At 37.6% G+C, this 23,172-nt stretch overlaps 1 protein-coding gene across 1 annotated transcript in view; it reads left to right on the plus strand.

Annotated features, from left to right (window-relative positions):
- The window catches only part of LOC111050183 (endoplasmic reticulum metallopeptidase 1), a 40,045-nt gene extending 21,323 nt beyond the window's left edge, over positions 1-18,722 (plus strand). Inside the window, exons 7-13 of the mRNA XM_039420272.1 lie at positions 6,696-6,925; positions 7,752-7,932; positions 10,414-10,598; positions 12,363-12,518; positions 13,128-13,333; positions 14,578-14,693; positions 18,506-18,722. Coding sequence (XP_039276206.1) covers positions 6,696-6,925; positions 7,752-7,932; positions 10,414-10,598; positions 12,363-12,518; positions 13,128-13,333; positions 14,578-14,693; positions 18,506-18,705 — 1,274 coding nt within the window. The 3' untranslated portion in view covers positions 18,706-18,722. The remainder of the gene's footprint in view (positions 1-6,695; positions 6,926-7,751; positions 7,933-10,413; positions 10,599-12,362; positions 12,519-13,127; positions 13,334-14,577; positions 14,694-18,505) is intronic.
- The last annotated feature ends 4,450 nt before the right edge of the window (positions 18,723-23,172 follow it).

Consider the following 23,172-nt stretch of genomic DNA (forward strand, 5'->3'; position numbering starts at 1 on the left):
ATAACCGTCCACTGGAACCGTATTCAACCGATCCGTTCGGCCGTTGGATCGGACGAATCTGCCGTCCGTCAACTCGGCCGAATACGGTCGTCCATTGGAACCGTTTTCGTCAGTCCAGTGCAGTTGTCAGAACAATAGAATAGAATAGAATTGTTTATTGATCAACAATATAACATAATATATATGGATCGTGTCAAGTTAAAACTACAAATAAAAATAATAGGCTATAATAGGTACAGTCATGCCATGAGAAAATGTCTTAAATTAGTCGCGACAATAAGTTATTCCGTACAAGCAGCAAAACAGGTGAGTAGTTCATTCTCATTTTAAAGTTAACATGTGTAATTTTACATTGCAATATTTGACTATCGAGATATTCCTCTATTGTATAGAATGCGTTACGTCTCAGCAGTTCTTTTACTATTCTCTTGAATTTGCTGCTTGGAAGACTTCTAATGTTAAGGGAAGTTTATTGAAAAGAATAACCTGCTGGTATTTATGGCTTTTATAAGTCTTGTGCAGCCTTATAGAAGTTTTATCAAGTCAAATTTATTTCTTGTGTTGTGATCATGATTTTCTTGCTGTTTCATAAAGTTATCTTCATTTTCCTTCATGTAAATTAGATTTACATAAATATACATACTAGCAAGGGTTGGGACGCTAAGTTTCTTGAAAGCATCTCTACATGACTCGTTGAATTTGAGTCCTGCAATGCATCTTATGGCTTTTTTCTGCCATAGAAACACTCTGCTGGCAGAAGAGCAGTTGCCCCATAAACGGAGACCATAATTTAAATGTGAATGGAAGAGACCGTAGTATGCCATCATCAAAACTCCAGGGCTGACTGATAGTTTAAGTTTACGTAGAAGAAAGGTGACTCTTGATAGTTTTTTACAAAGAAACTCGATATGGTCTTCCCAGCATAGCTTACTGTCCAGCATTAAGCCCAGCAATTTGACCGCTTCGTGTAGTTTTTTAGGCTAGGATCTATTCTGCTCTTCAAGGAAAATATATCCTCTCAGTTTTGGTCTCATTAAGACGGAGGCTGTTGGCATTGTACCATATTTTTGAGGTTTTTGTTGAAACGTCAAGGTCATGAATAAGATTTTCCGCATTCGCACCAGAATTGAGAATTGTAGTGTCGTCGGCATACAATATTGAAAAGCATGGTATATTACACTGAAATCATTTACGAACACTAGAAATAAAAACGGCCCCAAAACAGACCCTTGAGGGCTGTTTTTTCACGGCTTTTGGGCTAGATAGTTTATTATTTACTTTTACCACCTGTTGTCTATTGCTCAAGAAGCTTTGAATCAGAGTCAGCTCGCTACCTTCAATACCATAGTATCTCAACTTTTCAAACAATATTGAATGTGACATGGAGTCAAACGCACGACTCAGTCCAGTAGATCACCAGCAACCATACATTGGCTTTCAAAGCTCTCAAGAATGTAGTTGACAACCTTTTCAATCGCCATAGTTTTGAATGATTTGGTCTAAATCCAAATTGATTGGGGTTGAGCAAATTATTTTCTACAAAGTACTCATACAGCTGTTTCAGTAGACATGCCTCATGATTTTACCTACGATCGAGACTATTGCTATGGTCTGTAGCTTTCTGGCAGTTCCTTTTCACCTTTTTTATAGATTGGATTTATTATCGACATTTTCAAGCATTCAGGAAAAGCTCCAAGTATCATAATCAAATTAATTACACATGTCAGTGGACGGAGAATCGAATCGATAATGTTCTTCACCGTATAATTTGAAAGACCAAAGGTATCCTCACTTCTTGAGGAACTGAGATTTCCCACTATGGACTTCACCGTTTCAATGTCAACCTCTTTCCATGCAAATCTTGGTGCAGCCACATTTTTTAAATTGATGAGATTACATTTTTCCAGCATATCTTCCATTGTAACTGATGTAGAGATAGACATATCCTGAGCATGAACTCCTGCACTAAGAAAAAAATCATTCAGTTTCTCAGGAGGAATGTTGATTGTAGTTGATGACTTATTCTTGTGTTTAGATTCATTGTTGATGATTTTCCATGCTGTTTTACATTTATTGTTAGATTCTGTCAACAGCTTGTCGTTGAGTGACAACTTTGCCCTAGCAATCGCTTCAGTGTAAAGTTTTTTGAAATCTTTGAATCTCTCTTTGTCTTCATTGGCACCTCGGATCTTCCAAATTTTATACAAGACTAACAGGTGGTTCTTCATGGTCTTGAGTTCAGGAGTGTACCAACTATTAACATGCATGTTTGAGTCCTTGGCTCTATTTTTGTGGGTTTTCATAGGGCAAAACGTCGTCAGGTATTGAGACAGTATATTCATAAATTTTTGTACTACCTCGTTCACGTCCCATACATAGAATATCTGTGACCAGTCCAGACTTGAAAGGAATTGACTTAGGTTGTATAACCTACTAGGAGACACTACTCTTATTAAACAACAGTTGTTTTCGTCATCCTGTCGGTTAGGCCCTTTGAGAAGAAAATTATCTTGACGAATATGAACCAAAACTCCGGCATGATCTGATACAAGGTCTTGCTTATAGATTTCACAATCATATGAATTAGTATGAATGTTAGAAGAAATTGGAAGATCATATCTACGAGGCACATTCATGAGTATGATATTCACATGCGACAGGTCATATAAACATTTTTTTAAAGAACTTAGAAATTTTTTTGCACCAATTTTCCATATCATTTCCTCCTCCCATCAGACGACCAAGTCGCGATCTGACATATTTTTGCTCTCATGCTCACAGCTTGAAGCAACATCTTCGAATTTAGCACCTGTTTTATCATTCCTGTCACCTTACAGTCTACTCTTTTTGCCGTGAGATTCACTATATTTTTACCATGACTGTCCGCAAATATTGTTATTTTCTCGAAATTTATTTGACTTGAGCTGTTTCTAATTGCTACTGGGGTGACGTAGTTTTGTGAGACAAGAACTTGAATTTTTGAAGTCTCTAACCCGTTTTTCACAAGACGATGAACTTTGGCCTGATCCGGACGTGAGTTTGACATTGAATAAACTTCTTCTATTTTGCGAGATACTAATCATATGGAGCTGCGCCTCGTCCGCTTCTTCACACTCAGTCAACACCTCACATCCCTTCCTAGAAGTCGCAAAAGAACTGGAGAGACTCCCAGGAGCTGGAGTAGCTCCTCCTCTGTTGTTTCCAATGCTCGACGAATCATTCATGAGATTATCACTTGATTTAATGTACAACTCGTCATACCTAGCTCTCCATTTGTCAGTCTCTATCCTCTCTAAAATTTCTCATTCCTGAGCAACAAGTTGTCAGCCTCAAGAGCTTCTATGAAGTAGACATCAGTAGAATTTTTTCTGTAAAAGTTTTATTATCCTCTTTGAGTTTGTTAATAGTTTCCTTCAAATCCTGTATAATTTCATAGGGGACAGCCTCCATTTGCTGCTCAGCCTCCGATGGAGCCTCCTCTCCTGATAACAATTTACAGGTTCATTTGTGTCAGCAATCCTGCTCTCTGTCTCAGTCTGGACGCCAGTCTCCGCGGTAGATTTATCGGCAAGATTCAATATTTAATATCGTTCTCGATTGACCTATTAACTGCCGCCTCCCATTCTGTTCTTAGCTTCTTAAGTTCGTCTCTAAGAGCGGCGTTTTCACAATCCTGGTTACCATCGTCTGTATGTACGACCAGTGAAGAAGACAACTCGTTGACATTGGATTTCTCCTGTTCAAGAACTTGCACCGGTGTAACAAAACCCTGTATTATTTCCTTCAGGCTCATATATTGAGCTTTCTGTTAATGATGGCGTAGGTGATTGATTGATCGTTTCTTTTAAACAAGAGCTTTGCTCATCATTCTCATCCTCCACATTAAAGTGTCTGATGAGTAACTGAGGGATGATTATGTTTTGCTAATACTTTGCTAGTGATTTTTCGATGCTAGCATTAGTTTTTAGGGAAGCATTACAATTTTTGAACAAACATCTCCATGAGACCTGCAGCCCTGTGGCCATTTCCCTACCTTTTCTATAAGAGAAGCCATCGTAAAGAAGTTTTGGATTACCCTTAGAGGTTTGCGTTATTTTCAAGCTGGACATCCTAGAATTCACCCATTTACAATTTTAAGTTTATGGAAACAAAAGATCTTATTCAAAATAAAAGAACGCCATTGTAATACATGAGATATGACAAATGTTAAGAATCACAAATACAGCTCAAAAGAAGAAAGAGATCTGTCCGGAAAAGAAAGATGTTATGAGATTTAGGATAGATGAACAATTAAAAGTAATCGTTTAAAGTTCAATATAGTTCAGATTCAGGTAACAAGTGCGAAGAATCCAAGTCTGTATTTAGAGCGATAAGCGTAGCACATGGAATCAACAGGTAGATAAGTAGTTGTCTAACTGGTAGTCTATCCCACAATCACTGCTCATAGAAATCTCTGGCTGGTAATCACATCGGTTGTAGATGAAATACAAGTGCATTGATTTTGTTATTAATTATTCGCCAAATGAGAATAATATTTGTATTATGAATGTTCAAAGTTATTATTGTAATTCAAGTTTACAAAAAGTAAGATTTACTCCAATAAATATAGAAGAAATTGGATTTTTATATTTTGGGAGGAACGCAGCGATTAGAGGAGAACGGGGAGGAGGGAACGAAGATCGCCGAGAGAGCGAGCACGGCGAGGTGAAAGGAAGCTCCTGATAAGAGGTTTAAAAGGTATATCCTACTGGTGTGGAGATAATAAATTGATATAAGATAGGGAGACGAATGAATTGAGAAAAATGAAATCGTAGTTATTTATCACTCTAACTGATTATAATTGTTTATGAGCTCGGCTGACTATATCAGTGGAGTTTACAGATGTTGAAAGTTCAGAGCTGTTATCAGTAGAAACAGAAACAGCAGGCTCTTTTCCCGCGCAGAGGATTGTTGAAAATAGAATTCTTGTTATTGGATAGTATGAATTGAGGTTATGATTAGCAAAATTAATTAGCGAATCACTTTAAGATTCAGAGTGAGCAGGAGAGAAAATTAATACCTTTCCAAATTAACCACACTCTCGCACCACACTAGCCTTAACTCGGAACACAGCAGGTAAGAAATAATTATTTATTACAAGAAAAATGAGAGTAACTTCACCACAAACCATCACCGGCAGACCAGTCCTGCCACCCTCCCAAAATGATTAACTCATAATTTCCCCAACACATTAATATATAACTGTTTAAATTCGCATTTATTTATTTATTCATATCATCATACAAAAATCAAACTAAATATCAACAAAAGTAGAAGTATTTCCAGTCCACTGGAACCGTATTCAATCGATCCGTTCGATCGTTGGATCGGACGAATCTGCCGGACGTTACTTCAGCCGAATATGGTCGTACATTGGAACCGTTTACTTCAGTCTAGTTCACAAGTTGGCTGGTTGCCAATTATTCAATTAACTACTATCATAGCCACCAACATTTTCCATAAACAATGATTGAGCTATATTGAGATTTTGAAAATTGAATAAACAAATATCCACTTATTCATTACAATAATTTTACCTTCAGATCCTATTTATTAAGCAAACTTTGTCCACAGATTCCTATCAACATCACGACGATGATATCTTTAGTCTCGCATATCCCACAATGGAGCATGCTCTTGAACCAAACTTATCAACTATTCATTGTCCATAATTATTACAACTTTATAAAACAGAACAACTTCAAAACAAAAAACAAGACTGTGAAACAATTTCAAACACTATGTTGTTTCAGCTCGACTAGTTAGTTCGGCTGGACAGAGCCGGAAAATCCCATTCAATTCGGGTTGAAAGATTGATCGGCCGTGCACGGCGGTATGAACCTGTTGCAATGGACGAGCATCTATCCCTTTCTTTGTTGGGGGATTATTCGGTTGCGATCGGTAGTTTTCGGCCGATGCTAGTTTGGACGAAAACGGTTCTAGTGGACGGCCCACCTAATAGGACTTGAAAGGATAGAGTTATGTGTTTTGTTCAATGACACACAAGGGTGTAGCAAACCTATGTTAATCATGTGCTGATTTTATAACCTGTATCTCACTGTAGAAGACACATGTCTACACGTTGGCTCAGCCTAGTAAGCTTGGCCACATTGGTCTTGCCATCCACACAGTGCCTATTCAAGGCCAGCGGTAGCGAGCGAATTTTCCATGACAGAAACTGAAAATATTAACTAAAAAGAACACAATAGAAACTATAAAAAAGTTAATGGAATAACAATAAGGCCTATAGCAACTCATTACATAATAAAATAGCACAGAGACGATAAAAAAGAAACCTATTGGTTGACTACCTGCTTCGAATAAGGTCCTTGGTATTTGGATGGACAGGCACTTGTCATGGAACAACCATGTAAATTATGTGTTGAAGAAACTCTCAAAATGGCTATTTCTTATCGGAAGACTGATAAGGAGTTGATATCCTGCTCAAGGTTTACTATGCTCATGTCCACAGCATCATGGGTTATGGTGTACTGATCATAGAGATTCTTAAACAAGAATAATTCGAACCTGAACAAACTCTTAAAGATTCCACTCAGTTAAGTTTTCAGTTTGTCAAGTTTCAAAATAGACCTTGCGGAGCACGGGTTAGCTGCCAGTGAATGAATAAACAAATGATGATGTGTTGTGCTTTGCAGACATAGTGAAGCAACTTTACATGCGGCAGATGTTCCTGTGCACGGGTGTGATAGTGTGTGGCTGGGTGCTGTCTCTGCTCACCTGCGGTCTGACGGCGTTTACGCTGACTATGCTGAATCGCGCGATGAGTTGGTTCGCGCGACCTGTCTGGATATTCTTCCTCTACATCATTCCCTCCCTTCTGGTGCCTCTGTTGGTCACACTGCTGGCGGCAAGGAGGCAGAGACTGGTGAGATTGTAATAGTTGATTCAGTTTTGAAAATGTTATAATTATTAATTTGAACCTTAATTCTATAATTAGGCAGAGATTGGTTAGTTTATCATAGTGGATTCAATTTAGAAAATTTGATAACCGGACAGAAATCGGTCACTTTTTTTGTAGTTAGAGAGTTGATATTGTGTTAAGTTTCTTATTGAATGAAAAACACTAAGAAATTGTCAAAAAACCACAGATTTCTTGATACTTGGAAAGACCGGTTTCGGTTATTACACCATGTCAATCTCTATAAACTAAAACAAATACAAGACAGCAGAATTATACTAGTAGGCGAGAACTGCTATTGGTCAGGGCATGAACGCCTGCCATTGGCCCAGCTAGACAGTCTCCTCCCACTCCTCCCTTTGATACCAAATAATCACAAGTTCACAGTTGAGAGAATGTTGAGTTTCTGCATGTTAATAACAAAGGCAGATCTTTGAATATTCTAGAGGCTTTAGAATAACAAGAGTAAATAAGGAAAATTCCCAGTATAGTTTAATGAACCAGATTCCTTTCAACCAATACAACACTAAAATTTAGTTTTATCATAACTTGTAAGCATACATTAGTCAATAATTTTGTCCATTTACATATTTGTTTTTTTTATCTTTCACTTGTTTTCTTGGTTCTCAACTTTTCCCTCTATAACCTTTCCTTGACTGGACTACAAATGAATGTCTTTTTTCTAAATATATTTTTGGCAACCTAACTATTTTTCACAAGTGTAGTTAAACGGTAATTTATTGTATTTCCATGTATTTGAAGGAAATATTGATTGTATTCCTTGTATTTGCAGGTAATTAGGTCACCGTGGACACTTTTCAGATTGTACTGCGACGCCAACCAAATCCTGTACACCACTATGACTCTCATCTGCCTGCTGTTCAGAATAAGGTCTGGCTTCATCCCAGCCATGTGGCTGTTCTTCAGCTGTATCAGCAGCGTGCTACGCGAACGCATCTTCGCTCATTGGAAAGGTATGTCGTTTCTAAGGCGGGCCACTAAAGTGTATGCACCTTAGACCAGTTATAGAATAGACACGGCCTATTGTATATTCATACTGAAAGTCGATGAAGCCAACATCTACTGCCATATCTCCAAATCGTGACGTCAGCATCAGATAGAAAACTTTTCTGTAGAGTTTGTTTACATTGTTTTTCATAGCAGATTGTGTCTATTCCAGTGGGAGCGCAGCTGGAGTTTACCATTTTTATGAATAATAATTTACATCCTTCTGAAATAGATACAATCTGAAAGTTTCCTATCCGATGATGACGTCACGATTTAGAGATATGGCAGTAGATGTTGGCTTTAGAGGCTAGACTTCCCAGCGTGTCTATTCTATAACTGGTCTAAGGTATGCACGTTCAACAGATATACTAAGTCAGCAAGAGGCTTATAACATGAAATAGACAACCAATAACAATAAATTACCACTGGAAAATTACAATTCATTATCATGAAAATAATTCAACCTCAAATAGATTAGCAAAGAAAAAATAAACAACATAAATTAGAAATACAAAAACCTAACCTCAAAACTTTTGCTCGAAGCTTTTCACTGTGATCACACCTGTAATTACAAGCAATGTTAGGCATCACTCACACTACCACGTCTCAAATCGTACGACTCCAGTCGAGGATACTCCAGTCTCTCGACCTTATGACTTTCTTGTTCATTGATTGTCACTACTTCAGTTCCATGCTACTTCATTTCTTACCTCACATTATTCAAAATATGGGACCCATACGTCTCTTCTGCTTATGTAACAAATTTTATAATAATTATCATGAATAATAATATACTGAGGGTGATGACCACATAAGCTCTTAGGCTTGTGCGTGGGTAATGAGAGGGATGATGAGAGATGACGACTACGTTTTAGGTAGTCGGGACCGACGGCTTACCGTCTCCTCCGTAAGACGGGGTGGCCGTATTTATGTGATTGTGCTGTGGTCAAAAACTTTTGGCCCCGGTCGAGATTCGAACTCGGGTTCTCTTGATTATTAGACCAGCGCCTTATCACTCATTCCAACGAGCCACCCAAATACATTGTCTTATCTAATTCTTATTAGAATTCTATATTATAATTCTTAAGTCTTATCTAAAATGATAAAACATCACTTTCTTAAAACATAACCTCACCTTAATTAAAAATGCATGGTACTATGCATGCAACTCAAGTCGAGGCTCGACCAACATATCGAGTCGACGCTCGACTCAGTCTCACAGTCGTGAGTCGCGGAGACTAGAATCGATGGTCTCAGTGTCACCATTTGGAAACACATGCTGCGTCGAGAAGAGACTAGAGTCGCGGTCTCTTCTCGACTTGAGTCACGTAAGTGTGAGTTGAGCCCAAGTCGACTGTGTATGTGCATGCATGTTCAACCGTTAGTGGCCAGTCTTGAGAAGCCCTGTTTGTGTTGCATCATTCAAACACCTGGAGAGGGTTTCTTCCTCCGTCTGACTGCAGACGTCTGTATGCTGCTATGTGCGTTCGCCTCCAGTAGTAGAGGTATATAAACTTATAAAAAATTAGAGTTTTTCAACTTATTGAGCTCTATCAAAATTTTTAATAAAGTATGTCGAACCAACATTGAAATATTTTATTACCCGATAGCTTCAATTTCATCTAAACTTCAATCAGATATATCAGATGCACCCAGTTACAATTTGTTTAAGAATAGACTTAATCGCTTCTAGGAAGAAAACGTTAATAGAGGTGTGATACTATTTACAATTTTTTTTGCTGTCTTCATTCAAATCTAGGCTTGTTTTTTTTACTTATTTTTTTCTGGGTAATTTATTGTTAAAGATTCATAATCCCATCTTGTGAAAAGCACACTGATTATTGTATAAATTTACTTTATTGTTTGATACCTCAAAATTGTTATTGTATTATAATTAAGTTGACTCAACTAGAGAGCGAGACATCCCTCAACACAGGTTTAGCCTAAAGAGGGATTCACTGTGTTTTTTTTCTGTTACATGCTTAATATTATTATCTATGTTCAATCATTATGCTTAAGGTATGTATTTGTATTACCAATATTGTAATGTTCAATCATTATGTTTAATGTATGTATTTAATTGTAAAAATGCAGTGAAATAAACGAATTATTTATTTTATTTTTATTTTATTTTTAATGAGATTCAAGTTTTAAAGGCAGCACCTGATTTTATGTGTTTGATATGCTTGTATTTCATTAGACAAAGCATAGAGCTCCTTGTTTTCCAACTTCACACAGTTTCCAAATTGTTTTAGACTATTTAGAAGTATGATTGTACGAAAATGAATTATTGTTCGTGAAAAGATTATTATTATTCGTGATATATCCACAACAGTCTCCAATTTATTGAAGGGTTCCGATACATATGACTCACTCTGTATATTCTTTTTCGGCAAATCAATTGAACTTTAATGCAAAGTAATCAACTTTTATCTCTTTAATTTCAGACTGGAGAATACTGGTGCTATACGTTGGCTGCCTGGTGCTTCCCTACATCGAATGTGCCTACATCATAAATGGCTCACTGCAACTCATCATCCCCATAATGGGCCGGTCGGGCTCAGGCAATCATGCCGAAATTGTGCTCGGAATGATATCCTCTGCTATGTTCACTCTGCTGCTCAGTTTCCTGGTGGGTTTATCACTTGAAAAATTAACAGAATAGAATGAGTAGAAATAGAAAGCAAAATCTCAGTACCCTTTTTGAATTAATGAATGAGTAGATACGTAATAATACTCGTGCATCATGAATAATGAATAAGGGTGTAACCACATTGAATGCGTTTACAGAGTGAGTCATATGTATGGGAACACTTCAATAAATTGGAGACTGTTGTAGATATAATACTGTAACTTCCAGGATAAGTTATTGGTCAAATACTCTACCTTTTGACATACAACTGAATTCCAACCCCTCATAAGGGGGTGACTTAGTGGTTGTAACTCGAATATTTCAAATGTAAATACCCATTGAGTGGTACATCATTTTAAAGGCCTTTCTAAAACAGAAAGATGACATCGATAAAAATGTTTTATGATACTTGTATCCAAAATGGCGGCTGATTGGAGTTTAAGTTTTCAAAGAAATGAGGGGTTTTAACTCAAATATTTTGAGAGTGAACACCCATTGATCATAATTTTAAAGGCCTTTCTAAAACAAGAAAGATGACATCAATAAAATGTTCTATGATACTTTTATCTAAAATGGCGGCTGATTAAACCTTATCAATTATTTCTTTAAAAGCTCAAACCTCAATCAGCCGCAATTTCGGATACAAATATCATAGAACATTTTAATTGATGACATCTTTCTTGTTTCACAAAGAACTTTGAAATGATGTGCCACACAATGGGTGTAAACATTTAGGGCCGGTTTCCGGCTTCTAAGTTAAAGCTCTAGACTTTAACTGGTTTTAAACTCTGGAGTCAGGAAATTGGCTTTCCGAGCCAGGGCGTTAACGTAGTTGAGGACTTAAATAGACTCTGGAGTTTAGAGATCACGTTAGACCCTGGAGTTTATAATTTCGCTTTCTGAGTGAAGGACTTATAAGTCCAGGACTTGAATTAGATTCTCGCCTCTTTCCGAGTCGAGGATTTATCAAAAATCGTTAAGTCCAGAACTTAAAACAGCGTAATTTTAAACCCTCGATTGGGTTAGGGCTTAAATTTAAGTTCTAGTCTTAACTGAGAAAAACACAATTCAGTTATTGTTTTGGAGTAGATAAAAAACAAAATATATGTCATGGAATACCTAATTATTTGGATTAGTCCATCTAAATTCATAATTTAATAGTTTGCAAGTTTATTTTGCATACAATTGTATCAGAATATTATGCGTAAAAAACTAACTTTATTTTACGAATGTGACATAACCTAAAAATGTTTAAGAAAAATAATACAAGCATTGCCTTGTCTCATAATTCTTCAAAATTCTATTTTTAATAAGTGAATATTTCCGATTTTAGTTTTAATAATGTGAAATATTTCATCTATGTTTAGTTTTGAAGCATCTAAATTAGAAAATCTACTTTGTGAAAATACTTGAGGACTGAAAAAATTGAAGAACTACAAGACTTAACCTGTTTCGGACTATGTGATATCTAAATTTGGGAAAGGAATAGCACAAGGTTACCTTATTCTTCCTTCCCATATCATTTTGATATGTACTTATTGTATGAATGAATAAAGAATTAATAAAATGAAAAAAATGAATAAATCTCGGAAGGTCGATATGAGACAATTTTGTCAATTTCATGTAGAATCCATGGCTTTCGGCTGTAATTCCTTTCGTGGGACAATCAGGAGCTGACGCCTCCTGACTTTCCATGATTGTAATGCTTGTTCAAATAAACTAGCGAATGTATGATGTTTCAGATGTAATAAATTACTTTTGCAGGTGCCTGGTATACTGCTAGTCCAAATCCCGAAACGGGTGGTGAGTTTCCTGAGCGCCATTTTCTTCATAGCCATCTTGGTGTTGATCTTGACTCCGCTTGGATTCCCCTACTCGTCCGATCCGGCGGCTCCGGCTCCGCAAAGGCATATGATACTGGTTAGTGGTTAGGAGTCCACCAATAGTTAGATTCACTCTATGTTGATTCCTTACTTTCATTGGCGCTACAGTCCGATGTGGACCTTGGCCTCCTGCAAATTACTCTATATTATTTGATTTGGTTTAGTTTGATTTGATTCTATTCATTTCATTGATATGCTTTGAAATGAATGCTTGATAGTTTGAAGTAAATCTCACTATAGAATTGTCTTTTTTCTTTGGTGTTACTTTTGAATATAAATAAAAATAGAAATCTAAGTACCCTTTTTAAAAATTATTTAGGCACGACATGTTTTGACTTGATAATGGCATCATATAGCCGAAACATGTCGTGACTAAATAATTTTAAAAAGGGTACTCAGATTTCTAATTTTATTTACACTCACTATAGAACTTTATCTTGTTCATCTTGTTTTCCAATAAATAAATCTCTCATTGGATCAGGCATCACAACTTTGAATAGGGGTGAAGCTGAAGAAGTTTATAAATCGATCAATCTTTGAATAGTAGACTTGAGATGCGCGTGAACACTGGCGTCAGGTGATCAATTTTCATAACGGCAAGGAAAGTTGTGTGAGTGCGCCACACCGGATTATTTTGTGTTTTCAGCACGTGGAGCGGACATTCCACGGCGTGGGTGGGGAGGTGGAGGAGCAACGCGCTGGCTTCTGGGTGATCAACCTGGATGTGAACTCGCCTCGCTCGGTCAGCTCGCTGGTGCCCGAGATGGCGCGTGCGCAAGTAATCGACGAGGACTGTGATAAGCGACTCTACTGCGGTCTACCCTATATCATACCAGTCATGACGTTCATATGGTCAGTAGCTGTCAAAACACTAAATAATAATGATAAATAATTATGCCTTTATTTGCACAAATAGGCAAGCTTGAACAGATCTAGATGAATAAATAAATGTTTGTTCCCTAAAAAACTAAAACTACTACATCAATTACAGAAAATATTAGATAGTTTGCAATTACATACAATAGTTAGTTTCATAAATTTCTTATAATGATTCCTCTACTTGTTTAGTGTTTTCTGTGTGGAAATTGACCTACTCCACTATGGCCTACCATGTTCTACAGTAGGTTTTGTTCGATTTGTTTTTTTGTGCGGATTAGTAATTAGTTAGTGTTTAGTAAGACATTAGTTGAAAATATGAGTTGTTGTTTGAAATAATGTTTTCTATGTTCTGTCTTCCTTTGCTCATCAACCAATTGTGTACTATTGTTTTGAACTTTCTAGGATGATTAATCTGTTTGCAAGAAGTAGATTATATAATTTTGGTGCTAAATGATTGAAATGTCTTTGGTAGACTATGGTGCTTTCCTTGCAACACTGGTGATGAGAAGATTCCTGTATCTGGTGTTGTGGTTGTGGTTTCTGGTTTGAAATGTTGTTGGATTCTGGTGTAATATGCAAAGTATCTCCTTGCCCTTGGAGTGAAGCTGTCTTGGATCCATCACGTCAAACTCATTGAATAGCTGGTCCGATGAATAGCATGGTGGCTTCTGGTTGATGATCCTCATTATCAGCTTCTGTACCCTGAGGAGCGGTTCGATGTGTGAGAAGCTTATCCTCCCCATCCTACAATCCCATACAGCATGAGGGACTGTGCTAGAGATAAACGTACATTACTTACTCTTCAGCTCTACAGGTCGTTACAACCCTTGGCCTCCCTCACAAGCCTCTCCATCTCTCCCGATCCTCTGTCGATCGCCACATCATCTGTCCATCTATTCTTGGCATTCCTTTTCTTCTTCTATTATATAATCCTTTCATCACCCAATCTCATCCATTCTTTGGCCTTCCTTTTCTTCTTCTATTATATAATCTTTTCATCACCCTTCTCACCAAGTGTCTATTGACAAACGCTGTTATGATTCTATTATTAATTTTCTGAGTCTAGTGAAATTAGCAATTTTATAAAGTTTGTTGAAATACTGAGTAGCCTGCTTTTTAGCAATTTTATAAAGTTTGTTGAAATACTGAGTAGCCTGTTTTTTAGCAATTTTATAAAGTGTGTTGAAATACTAAGTAGCCTGTTTTTTTGTTTTTAGGCAAACGCATTGGATACCAGGTCCTTCGCCGATCATTTCTATACCGACTGAACTAACTTTACTCCAAAGAGAGGTTAGACCTCAAAATATCCATAGGTTGACATTCGAAGCTGTGGGTGAGTAACCATTCAACACTTTTTCTTTGTCTTTGGTGATTAATCGATATAAATGATATTACACTTACTCTCCAGATTACAGTCAATATTGTTTCTGATCATATTGTAGAAAAGAATGAACACTCCTGTATCACAAGATTTGATACGAATCTTTCAAGTTAATTTGTATATTAATTTATACAGGGCTGTATAATCGCACAGGTCTGTGCTTATCTACTTAGATTTTTTGCATATTTCAACTTTTTTTCAACTCTAACTTACGCTACTCAGGTCGAAAGAGACTCGACTCTAGTCGAGAGCATGTGTTTTCAAATGATGACGTCGCGGAGACCCATATCGACTGGTCTGAGTGTCACCATTTGGAAACACATGCTCTCGACTAGAGTCGAGTCTCTTCTCGACCTGAGTAGCGTAAGTGTGAGTTGAGCCTTAGTCAACTCGACTATCTGTCCTGAAATTAGCTATTACCAATAAAAGTTGAAATCTACTGTTCTATTAATTTATTCTTATGACTTGAATTGGCAGCGAGTCCTTCGGAAAGCTCTACTGTCATTGGTCATTTTCTTTCAATATCAATATGGATGCATTACTTTAATATGAATATCAAAACAATTGTACTAGTAGTTCTGTGACAGTAGGCCTCACGCAGTTTTCTCATCCACAAGTATCTGATGTCACCTGTTCTAGTTGATTCAGTTGAATCATAATTCACTCTTAAAAACTGTTGTTTTCTCCATGATCAAACACTAACTTGTGTTAAAAACTCAGTTCCAAAGACCTTGAAGATGCATAGACTCACATGCAGCGCTAGTGTAGTACTTATTTGTAGTACGTTTGAATTTGTATCCCATATGATGATTTATCCCAAAGTTAGTAGACAGAAGGTTGGTCACTCATCTATAGTATTTTAGTTGAAATGCAATTGGAGTGGGGGAACTGCAGCCATGACGTAGGCTGTAGTACAGAGTAGGCAAAATATCGCATTCTTGAAAATCATACGGTGACGTATAGTCAAATTATATAACACAAACTTTTTCTGACATGCAAGCTTTCTGTTTCTGCCTTACAATAATTATGAAAACATTTAAATAATACAAGCATTTTGCCATATAAAAGCAAAAACCCCACCTCCTAACTTTCCTTTTCAACCCTCAATGTTTCTTCATCTTCTAGGTCGTGTTTATATTTTGTAGTTTGACTATACATCAGCTTATGAATTTTGGGATGAGATATTTTGATTCTCGTAGAACATGTGCTCAATACCAGCATGTGTTCAGTGCATTTATATGAATGAAATTTATCGGGATCGGTTATTTGCAATGCATTATTTTTCAATATTTTTCATGCGTTAATCTGAAATTATAATAGTATAACGTTGTCTACTAACGATTTTCCAGCTTATTAACTTTTTCGTGTCACGTTTTTAGATTCTTGAAAAACTTTCAACTTCATTTTATTCATACAAGTTGATGAACTTGGAATATTTAACAACATCATTAGAATCGGTGATTCATTCGCTATAAGTATGGGGAATTTTCAGTTCTAGGTCAATCTTGAGGGCAATAAACGACGATTTATTTGAAGATACAGTGAATAAACTGTATGCTCAGTGTGGTTACTCCATCACATTTTTACTACACGTGACGTCACGCTGGCGTTCCCCCCCTCCACTTCGAAAAAAGTAATTCGTATGGCTTTTGTTGGTGGGGAGTCCCTTGCGGGAAGGTCCCACCGCCTGAATATATAATTCAAGCCGTAAATGGCCCTTACGACTGTCATACTTCAGCCGGGACCGACAGTTTAACGTGCCCATCCGATAACACGGGAGTGATCTGGTTAAAAAACTTTTGGTATTGAGCGGGTTTGAACCTGGGATCTCTGTGCTGCTACACTTCGAATCTTACACCTGTGAGTGATCAACCTTCTGTCTACTAACGTTGGATTTATCCAGCTTCGTGATAATGTTTACATCTGATAAAAATCTGGTGTGGCGCACTCACACAACTTTCCTTGCCGTTATGAAAATTGATCACCTGACGCTAGTGTTCCCGCGCATCTCAAAACTACTATACAAAGATTTGAGCCAGCTGGTGACAGGGCCATAACGCTGGAGACACACAGAGGTCTGCTATCTCTTCATAGTGAATGATTCAATAGAATCAACAATAATTTTCAATTGAATAATAATATTTTCTCGAATTTAAAGCTTTTTCAATTTTAGGTGAAAATGTTACAGAACATTAATTGTAGAGATTTTCATGTTCAATCTACTCCACTTGATTTTTTTTTGTTTAAATTGTATCTGAAGCCTGATAATTAGGAATCTAAAATCGAACTTTGCATTGATGGGGCGGAGCTCCTGAAATTTTACAGATATGGGACTTGTGGCAGTTGATAGAGCTTATCGATGACTATTTTAGGTATGAATATGATCAAAATCGTTGAAGCCGTTTTCGAGAAAATCACGAAAAACCCTGTTTTTGATAACATTTTTGCCATTTTATCCGCCATCTTGAATTGCATTTGATCGAAATTGTTCGTGTCGGATCCTTATAGTGAAAGGACCTTAAGTTCCAAATTTCAAGTCATTCCGTTAATTGGGAGATGAGATATCGTGTACACAGACGCACATACACTCATACACACACACACACAGATACAGACCAATACCCATAAACCACTTTTTTGGACTCAGGGGACCTTGAAACGTATAGAAATTTAGGAATTTGGGTACCTTAATTTTTTTCGGAAAGCAATACTTTCCTTACCTATGGTAATAGGGCAAGGAAAGTAAAAATATTTCTCAACTATTTTAAAATTATTTTTTTTTCAATCAAGAATATTATAATTTCTTTGGCATTATTCAGTACATTATTTATTTTATTTTCAATCACCTATTGAATTTGTTTTTCAAATGTGAGATATTGATACTGATGGGCATGCATCATAAATAATATTGAAACAGGCGGGATGCACACCGGAGAAACGCATTTCGTGAAGCCCTCTTTCATGAAACTTGTTTCATGCAATCCGTTTCACTCGCGCATGCATCAAAAGAAACGTTCCCTGCTTAATCTATCAGTCGATTGCGAGCAACTTCCGTTTCACTTTTCCTGAAACTTTTTTCACGAAACGCGTTTCTCCTGTGTGCATCCCGCCTAAAGGCGTTTCGTGAAAAAAGTTTCAGGAAACGTGAAACGGAAGTTGCTCGCAATCGACTGATAAGATTAGCAGGGATCGTTCTTTTGTATGCATGCGCGAGTGAAACGGATTGCATGAAACAAGTTTCATGAAAGATGGCTTCACGAAATGCGTTTCTCCGTGTGCATCCCGCCTTACCTATAGATAGACAATAGACGGCCAAAAATCTGTGTAATGCATGCAATAAATAAATCCACTTGTCAGCTGATTGATTATAAAATTCTATAGTTTGATTGATCCTATCGTCAAGTAGATGATATAAATAGTGGTATCAGAGTATGGAGGAATTCATTTTCTTTTCATATTATCCTTTAAATGCGAAATTTCAAAAAAACCTTGTGTATACATTAACACGCAGTTGAAAAGGGAATATTCCTGCCAAATCTCATCGAATTTTATCAACGCGTTTGGCCGTAATCAAAAGCAAATCGATTTGAAACATAGACCTCACTACGTTCGGTCAACAAAAGAACTTGAAGCTCACAAAACTAATGTCTGTTTGTGAGCGTGTAAGATAAAAAAAATACTGAATTTGAAAACCTTCAAATCTGTTGTTATTTCAATTTCTGAATCCGTTGCTTGTTGAGTGTGATTGGTTGGTTGGGTTACAGGTCCAGACCACATGACCCTGCTGGTGTCACCACGCGACGGCATGGAGCTGATTGGCTGGAGCGTGGATGCATCTAAGCCACTCGCCGGCCCCAAGTGGCACGGACGCAACACATACTTTGTCTACTACTCGTGTGCCAGCGATCCCGAGCCCTGGCGATTCTACATCGATTTCAAGGTTAGACCTTATAAGATAGCATAAGAAGATATCCCATGGTATAGGTAGTTTATGTTCCAAATTTCGAGCCGATTTCTTGTTAACTGAAGCCGATTACTGTCTATTTTATTTTATTTATTTATCGTCACATTACATCAATTTTTGAGTAACACTCATTTGACTGGTGACATGTCAATACTAGAACAAAATTATATTTAAAAGACTTAGTTCTAACTTCTTGAAAGTAAAATAAATAAATAATAAATGTGATTATCTCATCAAATTCACATGAAATGAAAGTCAGAAAAAGTTAAGTTACACACTACAGCCCCTTTTCATCATCATCATCATCATCACTGGCGCGACAACCCTTCAAGGATCCTGGCCTCCCCAAGCCTAAGCCTCCATCATCTCTATTCCGTGCCAATCGTCTCCATCCTCTCAGTCCGCTGCTCCAGCATCCCGATCCACCACATCTAACCACCTCAGGCGCGGCCTCCCTGGTCGACGTTTCCCTTCTGGCTTTGCCTGTAGGTTTGCTTAATAGGTGAGTTGTCATCTGCCCGGATCACATGTCCGGCCCATCGCAATCTTCCTAGCTTGATAGCCGTAACTATATCCTTGTTTCCATACAGATCATACAGCTCAGCATTATGTCGCTGTCGATAAGCATCTCCTTCCTTAATGGCTCCAAATATCCTTCTCAGGATTTTTCTCAAATCTCCTGAGCAGACCCTCATCTTGCCTTGTCATGGTCCAAGTTTCACTACCATAAATGAGCACCGGCACGATGAGTGACTTGTACAGCTTGATTTTCGTTGCTCTGCTGAGAATTTTACTTTTCAGATACTTAGCCATACCAAAGTAGCATCCGTTTGCCAGAATTATTCTCTTTTTTATTTCCGTGCTGGAGTCATTATTCCTGTTGACATGGGAGCCTAAATACCTAAATTCTTGCACTACCTCAAAGTTGTGATTCCCGATAGATATGCTGCTTCCTATTCCACGAATTCGTGCCTCAGATGTGGATGCCACCATGACCTTTGTCTTGCTTGCATTTATTTCAAGGCCCACCCTCCTGGCTGCTGCCTCCAGTTCCAAAAATGACCCTCTCATCTCCACTGTTGATCTGGCAGCAATGTCAATATCGTCTGCATACCCCAGAATCTGTACCATTCGGTTGAATAAGTTGCCACCTGTTGTTATTTGGGAGTCTCTGACTGCTTTTTCAAGAGCTATATTAAACAGAAGGCATGCCATGCGTCACCTTGTCTCAGTCCCCGAGCTGTCTCAAACGGGTCTGACATGAGACCACCAACCTTTACCTGGCATAACACTTGACTCATAGTCATTTGAACTAGCCTTACAATCTTTTCAGGGACTTTCATTAATCTTAATGCCTCATAAAGACGATCCCTTATTATGGAATCATATGCCGCCTTGAAATCCACAAACAAGTGGAATGGTGTCTATTGATACTCCACGTTTTCTCCAGTATCTGTCGTAGGCAGAAAAGTTGATCAATTGTAGACTTCCCCTGTCGAAAACCAGCCTGGTAATCTCCCACTATATTCTCCGCAAATGGCCTCAAGCGCTCAAACAGAACATTTGAAAAATTTTTATATCCAATGTTGAGTAGAGTTATGCCCTATAGTTCTCACAGCTCATCAGGTCTCCTTTTTTATGGATAGGGAATTCAACCCCGTGTTCCAGTCATCCGGCATGCATTCTTCCTCCCATACTTTGCATACAATCTGTGCATATTTTTTAGCAGGTGTTCCCCGCCATACTTGAAGAATTCCCCAGGCAGCCCATCCTTTCCAGGTGCTCGGCCATTCTTCAACCTTTAATTGCACTGCGGACTTCCTCATGTGATGGCGTTGCTTGATGTCATGGTGACAAGCCACCCTTTGCTCTGCCGCTCAGTCTGGTCACTTGAGGTTAATCTATTAAGGCTATTTGAAAATGCTCTTTCCATCTATCCAGAACTCCAGCTTTCTCTCACTTATTATATTTCCATCCTTATCCTTACAGAGATTGTTGGGTATATATCCTTTCCTTTGCCTGTTTGCTTCATAGCCCCTTTTCACAAATTAAAATTCGGCAGCAGAGTATAGGGCTTTCTCTACTAGCATTTTTCTGACTGTTAGTTTGAATTTGTTTATTGAATCTAGATTTCTGATGGCTGCAGGTAATTTATTAAAATAACGTATTCCAGAGTAGAATGGAGTTTTTTCTAGAGCTGTGTGCCTATGTACTGGAAAAGCAATGAGACTACTATTACGTGTATTATACCCTATTAGACTACTATGTATATGTATTAGACTACTATTATTACTGTTTTGTTGGGGTGAGAGTGTAAGAACGGCACAGTATTAGAGATTATCAGCGTCGCATAGCTTCACGAAAAAGAAATACTAGGACCACAGTATACATACAGTATGGAAACTCGGCTAGTACCCTGGCACAAAAATCCGCCATCTTGTTAGGAAGTTTCGCATTGTAATAGTTTTGATAGGAGGTTCGGATCACTTTACTGATCCGGATCAATTGATCTCGTTCACTGCCGCGAGCCAATCAAATGACCAGGATTGGAACTTCCTAAGGTCACGTGACGTGTCTAGTATTTGTGCCATGTAAAAAGCATTGGTTAGATAGGCGTTTGATTGATAGTTTCCATTCTGTACCTATTCTCTGCTAGGACTATCGGCTTGAGTTGACAGTGAAAATTGGAACATGAACGCCCTACTCTGTACATCTTCTTGTTGCTATCTTTACTCTACTTTTAGACTAATATGTCATCTATCCTAAGATTCGCGTACAGACTTGAGCGCCTCGAACACACGCGCATTTCACTTTTCATCAGCTGATTATAATTATCTGAATTTGTACAGAAGCAGTAAGGTACAGGTAAGTCTGACAAGACTATGCTTATTACAGTATCAATATAAGGGCACCGAGCTTCGCTCGTTATTTTTATTTGTTGAAAAACAAAACACAATTCTCTAAACTGATCGTTTTTATATTTTACAGCTGGCTATACGTCAGCTTATGAATTTCAGGGATGCGATATTTTGATTTTCCACAGAATCACTCGCTCACATTTTACTATCCACAGACGACGAAAGTCTCAGCTGTTTCAGCCAAGGATGAATTATCCTTTTAATGTCGTTCAGCGAGTTTTCCAAATGATGAGACCTAGTGCAATCGAATTTTTAGATCATAAACCTACTATGTTCCAAATTTCGTGAAAATCGTTAGAGCTGTTTTCGAGATCCGTTGAACATAAATAACCAGATATAAATATTAAAGTACAGAAATTGCTCGCATTAGGATAGGATTACAGTTCATTGTCTTTTGTGGTACCATAACATGGGGTTTCAAGTTTTCAACGATATTGTTTGTTATTTATTAAAGTTATCACAGTTATTGTCAGATTGTTTAACATATTGTGAGACAGTTTTTCCGTTGTCAATGAAATTCGTTTCAATACATTGAACTGATAACATACATCAACTGTTATACATTAAACGTGATTAGAGATTGTTCAACATCCTGTGAGACCGTTTTTTTTCTGTTTTCAACTAAATTAGTTTCAATATTATTTATTTATTTTATTATTTAATACATTGAACTGTTTTAACTGATACACATTAACTGTTATACATTTAACGGTTAGGCTATTCGAGATTGTACAACGTATTGTGAGATACGAATAAACAAATATCTACTAAATTAGTTATTCATTACAATAATATTATCTTCAGATCCCATTTGTTCAGCAATCGTTGTCCACAGATTTCTTTGAACATCACGACGATGATATCTTTTGTCTCTCATATCCCACAATGAAACATGCTTTTGAACCAAACTTATCAACTTTTCATTGTCCATAGTTACAACTTTAAAAAACTGAACAACTTCAAAAAACAAAATCAAACAAGACTGTGAAACAATTTTAGGTTAGGACACTTTGTTTGTCCTCATCTCGACTAGTTAGTTTGGCCGGATAGAGTCGGAAAATCCCAATCAATTCGGATCGAAAAATTGATCGGCCGGAGACGGCCGTATGAACCTGGTGCAATGGACGAGCATCTATTCCTTTCTTTGTTGGGGGATCGTTCGGTCGCGTTCGGTAGTTTTCGGCCGATGCTAGTTCGGACGAAACGGTTCTAGTGGAAGACCTAAGATTCAACAGCAAATAGTTATTTCAGCCTAGAATTATTAGGTCAAGCTTAACAACACTGAGTTAATAACAACTGGAGGTAGCACTGACTGAAGCAGCAGGGTTTTAAATTAGAACAAAAGCTATAGTGGAAAATTGGATGCAACGCTGCTGCCTTACCGGTGCTACCTCCCTCTATCCTTGTCTGTTATTAGACAAAGTAGATAGCTCGATCCTTTACCAACACCGCATCGTTGCCAAATCGCTTGTTGGCTATGTAGAAATATCATCACCTACCAAAATATGAAATATCAATCACTTACTCCCAGGGCCATCTATGTCAGCAT

Source organism: Nilaparvata lugens, chromosome 2, assembly GCF_014356525.2.
Source record: "Nilaparvata lugens isolate BPH chromosome 2, ASM1435652v1, whole genome shotgun sequence".
NCBI classification, from domain to species: Eukaryota; Metazoa; Arthropoda; class Insecta; order Hemiptera; family Delphacidae; genus Nilaparvata; species Nilaparvata lugens.